General features: G+C 45.7%; 1 protein-coding gene across 2 annotated transcripts in view; it reads left to right on the forward strand.

Annotated features, from left to right (window-relative positions):
* Positions 1-18,431, forward strand: part of NLN (neurolysin) — an 85,023-nt gene that overhangs the window by 4,526 nt on the left and 62,066 nt on the right. Inside the window, exons 2-8 of one of the 2 annotated variants that reach the window (XM_083152678.1) lie at positions 996-1,039; positions 1,645-1,901; positions 4,124-4,272; positions 6,066-6,173; positions 14,774-14,876; positions 16,630-16,790; positions 17,367-17,502. In XM_083152678.1, the coding sequence (XP_083008804.1) occupies positions 1,673-1,901; positions 4,124-4,272; positions 6,066-6,173; positions 14,774-14,876; positions 16,630-16,790; positions 17,367-17,502 (886 nt within the window). In that variant the 5' untranslated portion in view covers positions 996-1,039; positions 1,645-1,672. The remainder of the gene's footprint in view (positions 1-995; positions 1,040-1,644; positions 1,902-4,123; positions 4,273-6,065; positions 6,174-14,773; positions 14,877-16,629; positions 16,791-17,366; positions 17,503-18,431) is intronic. The other variant, XM_083152670.1, reaches the window with a different exon arrangement.

The raw sequence follows: 18,431 nt of genomic DNA on the forward strand, positions 1-18,431 counted from the left end.
CAAGCATCACAGTTTGATCATACTCCATGGCCAGAAAAATAGAACTTTCATGTGAAACTCCAAGGTCTATTCTTGTTCTTCGAAATTAAGGCTATTCCATGTGAGAAAATGCCAAGAAACTGAACATTTCCTACAATGGTGTGTACTACTTCCTTCAGAGGACAGCACAAACAGGCTCTAATCAGAATAGAAAGAGCTTAATTAATAGTAATTAATAGTAATTAAGGTTGAAAAAGAGCAAGAATAGACTGTCGAGTTTATAGATACTCAATTAGCTCAAAGGAAGGCCAGTTTTATAGCTTCTCTAAGAAGCAAACCCTTTTTTTGTAAATGGGTTTTCTAATCATCCATTAGTCTTCTAACGCGATTAGCAAACACAATGTACCATTAGAACACTGGAATGATGGTTGCTGGAAATGGGCCTCTATACTCCTACAGATGGAGCCTGACTCATTCAGCCAGGGGCTGGCGATAGAATCAACAGCCTCCGCCAGCTCCCGCCATCCGTCAGAAGGGGGCACACGCACATGAGACGCTTGCGTGCGCCGTTCCAAAGGAGCTCTCTGCTGATACCCCACATCCCCCCCTAACCATCTCCCTGAAGCTCTCACGCACCCCATTCACGGCAGTGAACCGAGATGGGTCGCGCTGGCGCTACAGATGAGCGTGGCTGTACAGATGTGTCCAATACATGTATCCTCCATGCTATACAAGCCGCATTATAAATAACATGTCCGCTCCTTGTGAGTCGGTATCGCCGATGCGACCTAGTCGCGGGCTGCCTAACCAGAAAGGAGACTAGATGTATGTGGACACATCTGTATATGAAAGTACTGCACAATACAGAGTATATATCAATATTTGTCTTTATCAAGTCAAATGTTTGTGCACCTAGTGGTCTAATTGACCGGTAGTTTCTAGAACAGTAAGTGTCTGTTGTGTATATTAACGCAGTTCTGTGGTGGAGAAATTATAATTAATACTGTATTTCCCAGTCTACCATCTGTCCGGTGTATCCAACATGACACACAAAACAGAGGTGAGCATTGGGTTGATTGGTACCAATAGATTACATCCCCGTAATGGCCAAATCTTGCTTTATTTGTTTAAAGTACTTTGGGGCTTTAAACCCCATCCCCTATCACTAGAAATGACCAAAACTTGCCCGCCAAAGCTGCTTCAGTGGGACCCAGGTGGGGGAGATCAGTGCATGCTACCTTCCACGGTATATGCTGCCACTGCAGTTTCACTGGCGCAGTAGCAGCAACAGTAGACACAGCAGCAGAGCGCCTCTCCCTTGCTTTATAGACATTGCTCAGTGTGTTGCACCAAAACCTGATTATATACTTGGAAATATTAAATCAGAGGTAAATAACAGGACTACAGTGCATTGCTGCAATTAATCTGGTACGTTATCATGATGCACTAGCAGGATTTACTATATATTTATTAAAGGGCCCAGATCATGTACTTTCTAATGGTTAGCCAAGTCTCCGTGGCGTCTGACCACACCCCCTCTGGAGCCTGACCACACCCCTACACATGGGCCCCTAACCTACACTCCAACCTGCCACAGCCCAACCCTGTTCATGGTGCTAAATGTATGGTCTTGATGTATTTCATGGCGTTTCTTTCATCAACCAGGTTACACAGCAATAAAGTTTTATTGAAAATGACAATTGGTTCAGAGCTTCCTAAACCTGCAAGAATGGCTTCCGGATTGGCTGCCAACAGAAATGTTTTGCAATGGGATTTATCGCCAGAGAGCATACAAGCCAGGACAGGAGAGCTCATTACGAGAACGAAGAGTGTTTATGACGCTGTTGCTGCGCTGGAGATTGGGAACGTCACATACGAGAACACTGTAAAGGTTTTAGCAGAGCTGGAACTTGAGTATGCAGGTACAGTACCTGTAACACTTACATCTGCTGTGTATCGCAGGGAACCATCAAATGATTTTTCTCCCCTTCGGAAATAAAAGTCAGTTTAAACTGATTTTTATTTCAGATAGAGATGGCCGAAAGGGAGGTGGGCATGACATCATGTGATGTCATATGCCGAAAAGGGGGCATCACATGGCGAAAAACGCGCATGCGCAAACCACCCACAAGGAGCCGAAATCGGACCCGAATGAATGAGGCCGAGAAGCAGATTTGTTTATGTGAAAATAGCATCGATAAATTCATTTAGAAAAAGCGCAGATTTGGCGCCAGCAATCTATCTAGCGCTCTGTGTTTGTGCAGTTATGGGCAGCTGGCAGATTGCTGTGCCGTTATCAGCGGCCTCTCCGCTTTGTGCTGCCGCTATTTGTATAGTAGTGTTCATTCTAGCACCCGCCATATTTGAAAACCCATGCAGTTCCTCTTCCCTGCCTGGGGTGTCGCTGTCTGCTGTGGTGTTTCTAGCACAGGTCTGGTTTGCTTATCAGTGCTGATATACAGACCACACTGTGCTAGAAGCACTACAGCAGACAGCGACACCCCAGGCAGGGAAGAGGAACTGCATGGGTTTTCAAATATGGCGGGTGCTAGAATGAACACTATGTAGCAGAGAATGAATGTGCATGATGCGCACCACCATGCATCAGGGTGTAATGTTATCAGAGGGGAGAGAGGGCAGTGCAGTCTGCATCACACGGGTAATACAGCTTCTCCCTCATAAAGGTGTTTCATGCGGTCATTAGGTAGACAGTGTCGGGGTTGACACATGAAAAACATGCATTAGGTTTTCATGGTCAAAAGGTCGACATGAGTTTTTCATGATTTTTTTATTTTTAAAAACATACTTTATTATCCCAGTGGGTATAGAGGGAGAATATAATAGTGTGCCTGAAGCATGGCAATCGCAGCGGTTCACTAATACGATGACATAGATACAGGTTGAGTATCCCTTATCCAAAATGCTCGGGACCAGGAGAATTTTGGATAACGGATTATTCCGTATTTCGGAATATTTTTATATTTCAATGATGTATTTTGAAGTATCTTGCATTTATGCTGTATAAACACATAATATACACACAAATATATTTTATTACCACATAAAATACACACAAATATATTTTAATTGTTCAAAAAAACAAGGTTTCAAAACGTGAAACAAAATGTGTGTACTATCTCAGCACTGAATTTGAATGCCAAGCAATCATTGTCTTGCACATATATAGTGCCAGTTACATATCATGTCACCAGTAGTGCTGTTACAAATGTCCCCAGTGAGTTTTTAGCAAAAAAAAAAAAAAAAAATTCACTTTCTGGAATGTCCGTATTTCGGAATAATTCGGATAACGGATATTCGGATACGGGATACTCGACCTGTATAAAAAAATGTGAAAAACTCTTGTCAACCTTTTTCCATGTCGACCTTTTGCTTGTATCGATATGTTGACCATCTCGAACTAAAGCATTTTTACGTGTCCACCTATTGGCTGCTGACCAATAGTGGTCGACCTAGAGATGGACACCCTTTCATACATTTAACCCTGAGTGTCATATGGTAGGCATTTATTTGGCAAATGCATTGCATCACCCACTTTCTCATAATTCTGCTTTAGGGTGGGCTCCGAGGCAATCATTGAAACATCTAAAAGTATGTATAAAACATGTATTTGTAGAATAATGCACTTGTGATATCAACCGTCTGTTCTACTCGTATGTGCCAGACATGAAACACCGACATAGGGGGCGATTCTGGTTGGTTTGCAAAAGGTAACGCCTTCTTTAATGGACAAAACCATGCTGCACTGCAGGTGGGGCTGATGTTACATGTGCAGAGAGAGTTACATTTGGGTGAGTTATTTTGTTTCTGTGCAGCGTAAATAATGTCTGCTGTATTCTCACACTGCAATATAGATATCAGTTTGAACACAACCCACCCAAATGTTTTCTCTATGCACATGTTACATCTGCCCCACCTGCAGTGCACATGGTTTTGTCTATTAGAGAAAAAACCTTGTGCACTGCAGGTGGGGCAGATGTAACATGTGCAGGCAAACCAACCAGAATCGTCCCCATAATGTTTTACAGATTGGCGCTTGTTTTATTGCTGAGCCAAAATGACGTATTTAGGCTCTTGGCAATTTCCTCCATTTCTAACCATGACATTAATTATCGTTTCCCTACAGTGGAAAGAAGCGTGTTAGATTTTCCCCAACACGTGTCACCTTGCAGGGAAGTGCGTACAGCCAGCACGCAAGCTGATAAAAGTCTGTCTGATTTTGATGTTGAAATGAATATGAGAGAAGACATATTTAAGAGAATTGTCCATTTGCATGTGAGTACACTAATGAAGTGTGTAACTGAGCCCCTCAAGCATTCTAACCCTGACTGCCCCCTCCCACGGCCTAAACCTGACTGCCCCCTCCCGCGGCCTGACCCCGACTGCCCCCTCCCGCGGCCTGACCCCGACTGCCCCCTCCCGCGGCCTGACCCCGACTGCCCCCTCCCGCGGCCTGACCCCGACTGCCCCCTCCCGCGGCCTGACCCCGACTGCCCCCTCCCACGGCCTGACCCTGACTGCCCCCTCCCGCGGCCTGACCCCGACTGCCCTCTCCCGCGGCCTGACCCCGACTGCCCCCTCCCGCGGCCTGACCCCGACTGCCCCCTCCCGCGGCCTGACCCCGACTGCCCCCTCCCACGGCCTGACCCCGACTGCCCCGTCCCGCTTCGAAAACCTGACTGCCCCGTCCCGTGGCCAAACCCTGACTGCGCCCTCCCGCTTCCAAACCCTGCCGGACCCTTCCCGTGGCCAAACCCTGCCGGACCCTTCCCGCGGCCAAACCCTGACTGCCCCCTCCCTTAGCTTAACCATATCCTCCCTAATGCCTTACCCTAAGGCCAGTAGAATTCTGCCCATTGGAATTGTGCTGTCAGGACTCCACTGTCAGGACTCCACTGTCAGGAATCCGCTGTCAGTATTCTGACTGCCGCTGTTGGGATCCTGACTGCATCCTGTCACAATGTAACGTTTTTGTCTTTCTGCATACTGTACATCAGAGGTTTCCAATCTTTTTCGGATCGCGGCACCCTAGACGAGTATCAGAATTTTTCCACTGCACCCCCTAGGCCCCCCAAAAAATATATAAAATTAAGTAGATTGTGTTTATATGTGCTTCTTAGGTTCAGTTATGTGGTAAAGGGCAGGATTTGCTTCTAATTGTACACATTTTATGATTGCCGGCCACCAACACTGGTTTTGTCCATAAATAATTGACCATAAATAATTTGAATTGGTCCTGGTCCACCAACCCGAGGCACCCCAGGGAGCCACGGAACACAGTTTGGGAACCACTGCTGTACATTAAGAACCTTTATAATGAAGTATATCATGTTTACTTTAACCCTTTCAGTGCAACCATCTCTGTGAGAGATGTTCGAAATATCCACTAAAAATTCCAGTTGCTCACATTTGTTATATGGATTCAAATAAAAAATGTGTAAAAAAAAAAAAAAAAGATGATATTTCCTATATAAGGTAAACATTACAGGTCATTATGATGAATAAAAATGGTTTCTTGGCAATTTTCAATACCTATTTGACAAATTCACTTGGCACTCAAAGGGTTAAACTATTGCTCCTTTTGTGTACTTTAAACTTGGGAAATACATTTCAATACACTATACTTTATAGGGTTCATTTGTCTGCAAGCATAAACTTACAGCGTCTATTAATTATATGGCAGCCTCCGCGACTGTAATCATCGGTGTTGGCATTTACACCTACCCCAAGCTAGCTTCTAGAGGCCTGTCAGACAAAGGCATTCCTGCCCCAAAATACACACAGGAGTCACACGGAGCTTTATTTGTCCACTCACCTCACTCCCAATAGTCAGGGTGATTCCCTGTGATCACATTGTCACCGCCCATTTCCTGCTCCAAAACACTCGATTTTACCTAAAAGCAAATCTGACAAGTTCCGTCGATGAATAGAATGGACATTGCTGTAAATTCTAATGTGCTGAGTGCAAATACACAGAGATCCGTCCGACTGGGAATCAGCCCCTAAATATGTCACATGTCAGTTCATGGAGTTATAAGGAAAATCAGAATCTGCTCCTGTGTTTATAGCAAACAGAAGATCTGGAGAAACAGCACCCAGAGGTCCGACGGTACTTGGAGAAGTCCGTTTTGATTGGAAAACGTAATGGACTCCATCTCCCCACCGAAGTACAGAGTGTGAGTGTTGCACAATTATCTGCTTCTAATATACAGTATGCATTTTGTTTTATACAATGGTATATTGTGTAACGGTTACATGATTCATATACAGGTGTGACTTGATTAGTTTTGTCTTCACACACACAGTGCAATATGGTAATATAACTAAAGGCTATAGGCTTTATCCTGATTGAATGCACAGGCTAAGCACATCTGGGGCGGAATGCAGCAACGCTCCAACATGCAGCAAGCCCTACATATGCATATGCACTAATTGGATCCCTCCCAGCCCCCATACCATAATGGGCAGCTCTCATTGGGAGTGCTGAAATATTCCTGCATACAGCGTTACATGCAAGTGGCTGCATGCATTCACAATGTGATTCGTCATGCATCTCGCCCCTGAACGCACACAGGGCCTTATTCAGATCTGAGCTCAGTGCAAATTTGTTCGGAAAATGGGCAAAACCATGTGCACTGCAGGTGGGGCAGATGTAACATGTGCAGAGAGAGTTAGATTAGTGTGAGTTATTTTGTTTCTGTGCAGGGTAAATACTGGCTGCGTTATTTTTACACTGCAATTTAGATTTCAGTTTCAACACACCCCACCCAAATTTAACTCTCTTTGCACAGGTTACATCTGCCCCACCTGCAGTGCAGCATGGTTTTACCCATTTTCCAAACAAATTTGTTCTGAGCTCAGATCTGAATAAGGGCCACAATCTGACAGAGTGCTAATCACTGGCTAAAACACAAGGGCAGGGCTGTAAGTATGGCGGTACTGCGTACCGGTAAAACATATTGTGCCGGTACCCCGTACCGCCATAACAAATGCCCTGCAAAGTGCTTAATTCGCATGCGCGCATATCTAAGTGGCGGGGGGCGTGGCCTCCGCCGCCCCGCCACAGCTGATTCCTCGCCAGGGGAAGGGAGCCGAGGGGAGGGGAGCGCATCTCTCCTTCCCCTCCCTGTGTCACTGTGACTGTGCTCGGCAGCCAATCAGGAGCCAGCCCGCGAGGTATGATTGGCTGACAGCCCGGACACAGTGAAGGGTCGGACGTGTCTGTGCCCTAGAAGAAGAGCAGAGTGAGACGCCGGCAGCAGGGGGTGAGCGGCAGCGCGGGGGAATGATCGGTGGGCAGGTGAGCAATGCTCTGAGGGAGAGGGGGGGGGGGGGAGATGACCACATCGTTATGTGCAGGGCAGACACATGCCGTCCGACTCCCGCAGTCCTGCTGCTCACCCTCCCAGACAGCTTGTTTTCGACTTTTACATTTTAATCGCTTTAAAATATCAGACTGGCTTGCCAGAGAGGTGGAGGTGCCATTCAGAAAGTACCCACTGCTCTGATCTACAGTAGAAACACAGAAACATAGAATTTGACGGCAGATAAGAACCATTTGGCCCGAGACTTCCGGTTCCGGTCTTGATGTAGGCGGCTGCGGCTAGCGATACCTCCGCTGCATCCCCGGAGCCATCCGTCCCCCTGCTCCCCCCGAGCACCAGAGAAACCCTCCACCTGACTCCGGAGCCGGCCGAGAAGACCCCGCCGAGCAGAGAGCCGCGCGATCGCGGCCATCACCCACACCGCGAGACGCCGCGGCGAGCTGCGAACTGCGGCCTGTGTCGGGACACACCACGCTGGGCACCGGACACAGCGCGTGCACCCGGCCCCGCCGCACAGGTACACCCAGCCCACGGAGCCCCTCGCCAACAACCCCAGACGGAAGGTGGCGGCCCCGCTATGCACAGAGCCGCACTGCTGTAAACTACAACTCACGTGCTGGGGACACGCTGCCTCACACCACGCCGGCCATTAGAAGCCAGACATATCCTCCAGCATTACGTACTGCTGACTACCTGTCAGGGCCACATAACATTTACAACAGGCTTCCCACGATCTGCAGAAATACCTGCCAGCAGAAACAGTAATAAAGATTACTGATAGAAAACGCTAATGACTCTTTCACTGGGGACAGATTGCCTATAGATCCGGAGCATTACAGAGGGCAGAGCCTGCAGGACAGGACATAACAGGCCACAAACCCCGGCCTATACAGCACTCATATTCTCACCTCAGGCGGTGGAGGGAGAGATTCCTCTCCCCACAGATGCCGAGGAAGTCACAGAAACCAGAAGAAAAGAGGGCCAAGTCCAGCTCCAGATCACAGTCATTATCCAGATCCAAGATGGCCGCTGCACGCGACAAGACAGGGGATTCAGCTTCCCAGGTACTGTTCTCCCAAACCTCTGACACCCAAGAGGGACCCCCTGTCACTTATTCTGAAGTGGTAAAGGCTATACAAGAAACTATGGGCCCCCTGATGGAGGCACAGGCAGCTAAATTTAACATCGCCATAAAAGACGTCACAGCACAGTTGAAACAGGTAGCACAGACGCAACATGCCACTGAATGCAGGGTGGGAGAGCTTTTTCAAGACGTATCTACACTCAAAGATTCCTCTTCCAGCCTCCAGCAAACTTGCTATGACCTTCAAAATAAGATCGACGATCTTGAAAACAGATCGAGAAGGAACAACCTGAGGATCGTTGGGCTAGATGAGAACATTAAGGGCCCTGACTTATATAAATTTCTACAAATTTCCCTGCCTGAGATGTTACAAATATAAGACCAATGTGGCGACATGGTGGTCGAAAGAGCACACCGCCTGGGCCCGACACGCACCACGAGGGGAAATAGACCGAGGGTTGTAATATTTCGATGTCTAAATTACCTACACAAGGACGCTATATGGTCGGCATCCAGAAGACACCGAGACCTGACATGGAATGACGCCAAAATATTCATATTCCAGGACTACTCTGCGGAGGTCACTCGGGCCCGCAAGGAGTTCACCCCAATATGCACAAAATTATTCAACGCAAAAAGGAAATTTGCGCTTCTTTATCCAGCCAGATTGAGACTATTCGAGGGGGACAAAGTCAAGGACTTCACTTCAGCTGCTGACGCAGACCGTTACCTCACTGAACAGGAAGAAACACCAGAGACTGGTCCTGACTCCCAGGGGACATCCGCTTCTGGGAACTAAGAAGTTCGGTAAAGTAGTTAATACTGAGGACTGATGAGAGGCACATATGGTTTGTTAAGATCTGCTAAACTACACGGCAGATTTTCATACTTTGGGACGCCCTTTAATCTATACTGCCGGTTGGTAGAATGAAACATTGCCCTCTAAATTTACATTAATACTGCGGCAAATTATAAGTTATGTTATAATGTATGTTAGATAAGAGTATTTGAAAAGACAATATTTGTAGCCTATATAAGTAAGGGGAATTACCAGACATAACACAAAATTATTTAATTCAAACACTTTTGGTTGCCTAACTATTTAATTCATCTCTGTTCCATTGTTACAGTTAGAATGAGGATCTAAAGGTATATAACACCATTAGTTAACCTAAGTTACTATGGGGGAGATTTATGGGGGGATTTAGGGGGGGGATGGGGGGGGAAGGGGATCTCGTTAGGAGATATCGTTAGATAGGAGGGTGTTGAGTACGGAAGTTCTGATTAGAATACTTTCTGACCCCCACGGGAGCCACGGCTCCATGATGGGAGGTCTTGCTGTTTTTGTGTTTTTTGTGATGTCTGTGTCTTGTTTCTCCCCAGTATGTCTCTTTCCTTCCATGTGTCTTCCCCTGGTGTTTTTAGGGTACGAGGTACTGCGACAGAGATATGTGTAAAGCCATGTGATGCTAATGCTTAAAGTAGGCTCACTGAATGTGGGCGGATTCAATACTCCTGCTAAACGCAGGAAAGTATTAACATATTTAAACAAACTGTCCTTGGATATAGCATTCCTGCAGGAAACCCACCTTATCCCACGTGAGATACTAAAACTTAATATGCTAAGATGGTCAGTGATGGCATCGGCATCATTTAACTCCAAATCACGGGGAGTGGTGATTCTTATCAGGAATGCTATTAACCATTCAATAACGTCGACTGAGATTGATGAAAATGGTAGATATGTGATTGTGAATGTAACAGTACAGGATGTGCCATACACTTTGTGTAACATTTATGCCCCCAATACTAACCCCCGTGGGTTCTACGCGTCCCTGGTTGCCAAGCTTGAATCTATGCAAACCCATTCTCTGATCCTGGGGGGGGACTTCAACGTGGTGGCATCACAGACATTAGATAGGAATACGCCCATTTCCAAACACAACCGCCACCCAGACAACACCATAGCTTCTCTTTGTGATCAATTTCAGCTGATCGACTCCTGGCGTTCATGCTATCCAGTGGAAAAGGACTACACGTGTCTATCTGCCGCTCATGGTACCCTTTCCAGAATAGACTACATATTGATCCCTCGCCATATGTTTCCTAAGGTTGCTGACACCAAAATAGAAACAATTAGCATCTCTGACCATGCTTTATGCTGGGTCCAGCTTGCCGCCCAGGTTGACAAAGGCCAGATCCGCCAATGGCGCTTCCCAGCCTACCTGGCAAACTCCATTCAATTCAGAGCCATGCTGGAGGCGGCGTGGATGGACTTCAAACATAATCATGCGGATTTGGAAACCACAGATCCTCTATTATTTTGGCAAACTTCTAAGGCTGTGCTAAGGGGCAATATTATGTCCTACTGTAAGAAAAGGGACAGAGACCTAGACAAAAAATACCTAGAAGCCCAATCCCAACTGACTCAATCCTACTCTAATTTTAAAAACAACCCTACAGGAGCTAATAAAACATGCTACTATAAAGACAAAACAATATTTGATAATGTTCTGGCGGGCATAGAAAAGAAATTTAGTTTTCATAGAAACAGTAAATTTCACCGCTTTGGCAACAAGGCGGGGAAGTTGCTATCACATTTGTTGGCAGGCAGACGCCCCCCCACGATAGTGAAATCTATCAAAGACTCAATAGGAACATTAAAAAAATCAAATGCTGACATATCTAAGGTATTTTTCGATTTCTACTCCTCCCTTTATGCCGCTCCCACAATAGATATAGAGGCCAAAAATAATTTCTGGACAAATCTTCAAATACCCGCCCTTTCCCAGGCTCAAAAGGAATCCTTGGTTGCCCCCGTGACAACAGAGGAAATCCAATCGACAATAGTGGGACTTAAGACCGGAAAATCCCCAGGACCAGATGGGTTCGCCAATGAATACTTCAAAATATTGGCTCCTAAATTGGCCCCCCCCTTGACAGCAATGTTTAATGAGATTATAGCAGGGAGAGCCCTCCCTCTACATTTTAACTCGGCAGTAGTACGACTTTTACCCAAACCAGGTAGGGATACGGAGGACCCCAGTTCCTACCGCCCCATATCATTGTTAAACACCGACTACAAGTTACTTACCAAGATTATGGCGGACAGGCTTAAGCTGATCCTTCCCCATCTGGTCCATCCAGACCAGTCCGGATTTATTTGGGGTCGCCAGTCGGTGGTGAATATTAGAAAATTACTGGCTGTAATGGAGTGGCTTCGAGCCCACCCATCCGGGGAGCAGAACGTAGTTCTGTCCCTGGATGCGGAGAAAGCTTTTGACCTAATTTCATGGGATCATGTATTCGAATCACTCCACAGATTTGGTGCCCCCCCTCAATTTATGACTCTGCTTAAAACTTTATACACAAACCCAGCCACGCAAATCCTCAATAATGGTTTCCTCTCACAACCATTCTATACAAAACGTGGCACCCGGCAGGGTTGCCCATTGTCCCCATTAATATTTTCCCTGGCTTTGGAACCACTGGCCATAGCCCTTAGAGCATCCCATGCATATACTGGAATCAAAATTGGTGGAGAGGAAACCAAATTAGCCCTATTCGCCGACGACATGTTGGTTTTTCTATCAAACCCAAAGGAGACTATCCCCGTGATAGTTACATTGATAGAACAATTTGGGTCATTTTCTGGTTTTAAGGTAAACTATAACAAATCTGAGGTGATGATTCTCTCCGGCCCCAAACTTTCGCCAAACATGGACTCCCCATTAGCCCAGTTCTCTATAGCAAAAAACACAATGAAATATTTAGGTATCCGCGTACCCCACTCTGTATCTGAAATATACTCGGCTAATTTTCGACCTGTGATAGCGGAAATCTCCGCACTGCTCCATAGATGGACCACCCTTCCCCTCTCAACGATGGGAAGGGCGGCGGTCATCAAAAGCATAGCATTCCCTAAGTTAGCGTACCTGTTACAAATGATACCACTATCCCTTACCAAACAGGATTGTGCCATAGTCAGGACAGTTTTTTCTAAGTTCTTATGGGCTGGCAAAAAACCAAGAGTTGCTTATGCAAAATTACAGCTTCCTAGATCCGAGGGGGGACTCAATATTCCGGACCCGGCAACATTTAGCAGGGCAGTTTTCTTTAGATATATAACAGACTGGGGCTGGCAACACTCAACCTTTACCAACCGAGTCCTCGAGGAAGCACTATTTGCCCCATACTCACCAATAACGCTAATGCACACACCTAGGAAAATGATCAGCCAGGGCATAAAAGAAAACATTTTATTCAGAGACACTTACAAGGCATGGCTACACACGAACAAAACATTGAGAAGATCCCCCCAGGTTTCAAGGTTTATAACATTTTGGGGTAACCCCGGGTTTCCTCCCGGAATGGATAACCCTCAGTTTCTGGCTTGGAGGAAAGCTGGTTTGGCGGCAATCAGGGATGTGTACGACCCGGGGGGCCACCTCATGTCGTTTGCAGACCTAAGAGAAAAGTACAAATTACAACAAAACCACTTCTTCATGTTTTTACAAATAAGGCACTTGATTCAGTCCCTTCCCCTGGCTGGTCCGGAGGGAGCGGAGACTGACCCAATTGCCACCATCATGTCACTAGCTCGTACAGGAACTTACAGGCTAAGATACTACTACGCTGTGGCCGAACTCACAGATGGGAGCAAGAAATGGAATAGAACTCTAAATGCCTGGAAATTAGAGATTCCCTCGATCCCGGAGTGTGGGGAGGTCCTGAAACACTGCCAACAGACCATGAAATGTTTACACTCAGCATCTCTCCAGGAGGTGCACTGGAAAATATTAAATAGGGCATATGTGGCCCCAATACAGAGAGCACACATGGTACCCGGTGCGCCAGACTCTTGCACCAAATGTGGTCAGAGACGGGCCACCTTTTTTCACAATCTTTGGCAGTGTGGCAGGATATCCACATATTGGAATAAACTGATAATGTTTATAAACAACACCTTCCAATTAAAAGTAATAAAAAATCCTACGGCATGCTTACTCTTGGTATTGAAAGATTGGGATTGGGGAGGCCGGAAAAAAGCCTTGCTACCAGTAATAACGGTGATATTAGGAATAGCAAAAAAACTAATTATGAAATACTGGATCAAAAGATCAGCACCCTCCATACTTGAAACAAAAAACACGATACTAAACATCCTATACATGGAGAGGCAGGCCACATTACGGGATATAGAAACTGGCGTTACGAGGTTTTATAATAAATGGGGACCCTACATCGAGTCCTTGCCCAGCTCCACACAATCACAAATTCTGAGCATGTATGAAAACGCATCGTGGTATTTGGTACGACAACTGAGCCACACATGTCAACCCATCCAACCACTATAGCTGGAAGAAGGTGTTTGAAGTATTAAGGCAAAACATGGTATAGCCTCTAGAAGTATCTTTTAGAAACTAAACGCAGTAGCCTTATTACCCACCCTTTCCCATACCTTCCCTTTGTCTTGTCCAGTTTGTCCAAGATAAAATATTAGTTTCTATAGTATATGGAATTGGAACTGAAGGCGAGTAATATACTTTATGCCACTTAAAGTAGTATTATTATATAATTATAAATATACATCTATTATGGCTCTATATTCTTATACGTCTAATTTTACACAATTCCATATGTTTGCACTTTTGTATGTTTGTAATTTTGTTAAAGAGGAAAATAATGAAAATGTGGTCACCCTGCGTGGTGTACTTCTGTATAACAAGGAGTGATTTGTCGCCTTGATTTATGACATCTAATAACCTGTGACTTTCTCAATAAAACGTTTTTGAAGAAAAAAAAAAGAACCATTTGGCCCATCTAGTCTGCCCCTTTTTTATCCTTCAGGTAATCTCAACCCTTTTTGATCCTTATTTCTTTGTAAGGATATTCATATGCCTATCCCAAGCATGTTTAAATTTTTCAGTACAGATGGAGCGCTGCTCATTCAGGCAGGGGCTGGCGGTAGATTCACCAGCCGACAGAAGGGGATGCGCACGCACGAGATGCATGCACATCCCCTTCAACCGGAGTTCCCCCGGGTCCCCGCCCCTCATTGCCATCCTCCCCGCTCCCCCCCCCCCCTAACCCTGCTCATCTCCCTGAAGCGAAGACAGGCAGGGTTCCCGTCGACTGTGTGGGACGCTCGCGCACCCAGTCAGATGTAGCATCCGCTCGCCAGTGGGGGTGGTCTGGCGAGCCCCAGCACTGGATGAGCGGTGCTACATCTGTATACATTGTTTTCACTTGAATTAGATCAGTATTTCATTCACTAAGGAATTTCATTATCATCTCCTCGCTGTCATAGTCAAGTCTTCTTTGTCATTGTGGGAACGTACTGATCTCATATTTCCTATTTATTCAGGAAATAAAGAGCATGAAAAAAATGATCAGTCAGCTGAGTATTGATTTCAATAAAAACCTCACCGAGGACAACACGTATCTACTGTTTACAAAAGCAGAACTCGGTAAGTTGCTTCATCGGTCAACAGCTGAGGTTTTACTGGGTCTTTTCCAGCTGCATTTGGCATATCCAGAGTGAATATGAATTGTCGTCTGGTAGTCAACCCAAATAACCGCATTCGTCCGCATGTGGCCAGCTTTGCTTATGACGCTGTTCATGTAAAATTCCATTGACTGATCGCACTAAATTACTTTTTGGGAACTCCTATACAAATAATGACTGTACAGTATAACCAGCTTCATTCTTATTTTAGAAATGTACTCAATAAAATGTACTCATCAAAATTTTTAAGTCCAATGTCTAGTCAGGCTCAACAGCCCTAGCGCTAGTAGCAGACCCAGTGGTGAGCCACTTTAAAATAAGAACAGTAATATTGTTCAACATTCAATGTATTGTCGGGATCCCGGTTGTCTGGCCGCCATACCACACCCCGTTCAAGCACCATGCACCTAATCAGTGAGGGGGCATATTTTAATTGTATAGGGCAATAGTTTAAATGTACTGTATTACTATTGTAGCTGTAGCAATTAATCACGTAAAAAGGGGCTGATTCAGACCTGATCGCATGCGAGAAGAAAACCATCGCCCAGTCTGAAAGAGAAGAAACTCCTTACTATCCATTTGCAAATCATGTCACATCTCACGAACCATCAAATGATTTTTACTGTCTGTGCAAATGTAAGTCTGACCCTTCCACAACACTGCAACTGAGACGGGGTGGAAGTGGTCATGGCTGACATCACTGAGCCTACTCACAATATCCTGGGCACAAATGCTTTTTCCCCCACACCAGGAAAAGCCAGGTTTCTGCCCAGCGGTCTGGAATTTTGTGTCTATCTGCGGCCCACATGCGACAGAACCGTATGCACAGTCATTCAATAATTGGTCTGAATTGCGAAGTCGCTAATCAGCAATCAGCTCTGAATCAGGCCCAAAATGTTGCCCTTTAAAAATTAAAATATGCCCCCAACATTGATTAGCTGCAGAGTGCTATTGGGGAAATGTTAGAACGTCTGAGATGGTCGGTGATGTGGGATACCAGCAGGTCTCGTATGTTTTTTTTAAAGCGACAATTATTTTCAAGGCAGTCTCAGTATATCTGAGTATTTTGAATGCTGAGCATATAGGGTGAAAAGACTTTGGGACATTCCTTTTTTATGCATGAAATGTGTATGTACATGCATTCTATCAGTGATACCACTTATGAATAGTGGCGTAACTATAAATTTTGCTCCCCCCTGCCAAAAAGTTTGTGGCGCCGTCCCCTCCACGCTCCTCTCCAGCATGTGTCCCCAGCGTGTGACGTGATGTCGTCACTCGCATAACAGAGAAGCTGAAGCAGGAGAGAGGAAGAGAGACCAGCATACACTGCTGCTTCCCTTGGCTTCGACGCATCCCCCAGGCCGCCCTAGCACGCCCATCCGCCCGCCCATCCTGTACACAGTAGCCAATAGCCGGCTCTGTGTACAGTCAATTGAATCAGTGGGGGAATTTGACATCTCTGCCATGACTCCACCCGCGCTGTGGCCGACTCACCTTCAGTGCTCAGTCAGTGGGCAGTGGCAGGCAGCAGCATGTCAGTGCGTCGAGCGGGTGCCGGCGCCCACACAGACCCTGCTGCTGCATGCTCCCCCAAGCGGCTGCTGCGGCTGCCTTACAGTAGTTACGCCACTGCTTATGAATGATATGTTTTGTGCTTTCCTTCATATATGTGTGGAATTGAATCTCACCAGTAATTCTGATGCTGTCTCCTACAGAAGGTCTTCCCGATGATTTCCTGGACAGTCTAGAAAAGACAGACTGCAACACTTATAAAGTGACTCTCCAGTATCCCCACTATTTCCCTGTCCTTAAAAAGTGTTCTGTGCCTGAAACTCGGAGGAAATTGGAATCCGCCTTCAACAGTAGATGTATGGAAGTATGTCTGATCCAGCATTTTCTTTATTTCCCAATCTAGTCACTGTAGGAGTTACAGCAGCATATGGGGCCGCATTGTGTGTTTAAAAAGAGCCGCCGAAATACCAAGTCGGCTGAATCAGTGTGTCTGCACCGGCACTACACACTTATGTCATCATTATTCTGGGTAGAAGAGATCCGCCTGAAATTGCCCTATCTTTGCGTACATTTGCCTGTGAATACGCTGTGGTTCAGTCTAAACACCCATGGAAAACTTAAGCGCCGTACACACGATTTCAGCATGATTGTCGGTGATATGGTCGCTGGGTGACCATATCCCTGTGTGTACGGGGCGACGGTCACCGGAAGCGTGCTCCCGCGATCAGCCCTGCAGTGATCACTCCTGCGACCAGCAGCTTTCCCCAGCGGAGTGTCCGAAAACGGGACACTCAGCGATTTGGTCACTGAGCGACCAATTGTTCCACTTCCCACGGGTGTTCCCAATTCTGTACCAGCTATATCGAGACTATAAATGCTCATCTTATTGACATTTTCACCTTTGCTTGTTATTTATTCCTTTCTATACGTGTTGTTTTAGGAAAATACCAAAATTCTGGAGCAACTAATCAGACTTCGGGCTAACTTGGCGGAGCTGCTGGGGTACCGCACACATGCCGATTTTGTCCTGGAGCTGAACACCGCAAAGAACACGAACAATGTGTCCACTTTTCTCGGTTAGTTTATTTTCCAATAAGTAAAAGTTAACAATAATTATTGTTATTACAAGTAATTATACCGAAGAATCTACAATGTAACATACTGTAACAATTCCCTGATAAATATTGCATGCTTTTAATTTAATATACACTTAAGTTACTTCATAATAGGGGAAATGCTGATTAGACTAAACACCCCTAATCTATTACTATATGTATCTGTAACATATAGTAAATGGGTTAATGTACACGTGTCCTCCACCTTCCGTATGTGTCCCTTCCGTACCTTCAGGATGCTGCTGGAGGGCAGCAATAAGCTCCCCTCCAGCAGATGCTGAACTATACACTACACACATTTGAATGCCAAGCAATCATTTTCTTGCACGTATTTAGTGCCAGTTACATATCATTTCCACAGTAGTGCCAGTTACATATCATGTCCCCCAGTAGTGCCAGTTACAGATGTACCCAGTAGTGCCAGTTACATATCATGTCCCCCAGTAGTGCCAGTTACAGATGTACCCAGTAGTGCCAGTTACATATCATGTCCCCCAGTAGTGCCAGTTACAGATGTACCCAGTAGTGCCAGTTACAGATGTCCCCAGTAGTGCCAGTTACAGATGTCCCCAGTAGTGCGTGTTACAGATGTCCCCAGTAGTGCCAGTTACAGATGTCCCCAGTAGTGCCAGTTACAGATGTCCCCAGTAGTGCCAGTTACAGATGTCCCCAGTAGGTGTTTAGCAAAAAATAAAAGTAAAAGTTCATTCTGGAAACTTGTTTTCGGAATAATTAGTATAAAGGATATTTGGATTAGGGAAACTCAACCTGTATTGCAGCTTAGGTGCATCATATGCTGCTTTCAGACCGCAAAACTGGCTTTGAGCAGGTATTTTAAAACGTTTCTAAAAATGGGTCTGCCAGCTAAAACCCCTTTCACACCGCATGTC

The sequence above is a fragment of the Crinia signifera genome, chromosome 1 (assembly GCF_055691185.1).
Source record: "Crinia signifera chromosome 1, ASM5569118v1, whole genome shotgun sequence".
Classification (NCBI taxonomy): Eukaryota; Metazoa; Chordata; class Amphibia; order Anura; family Myobatrachidae; genus Crinia; species Crinia signifera.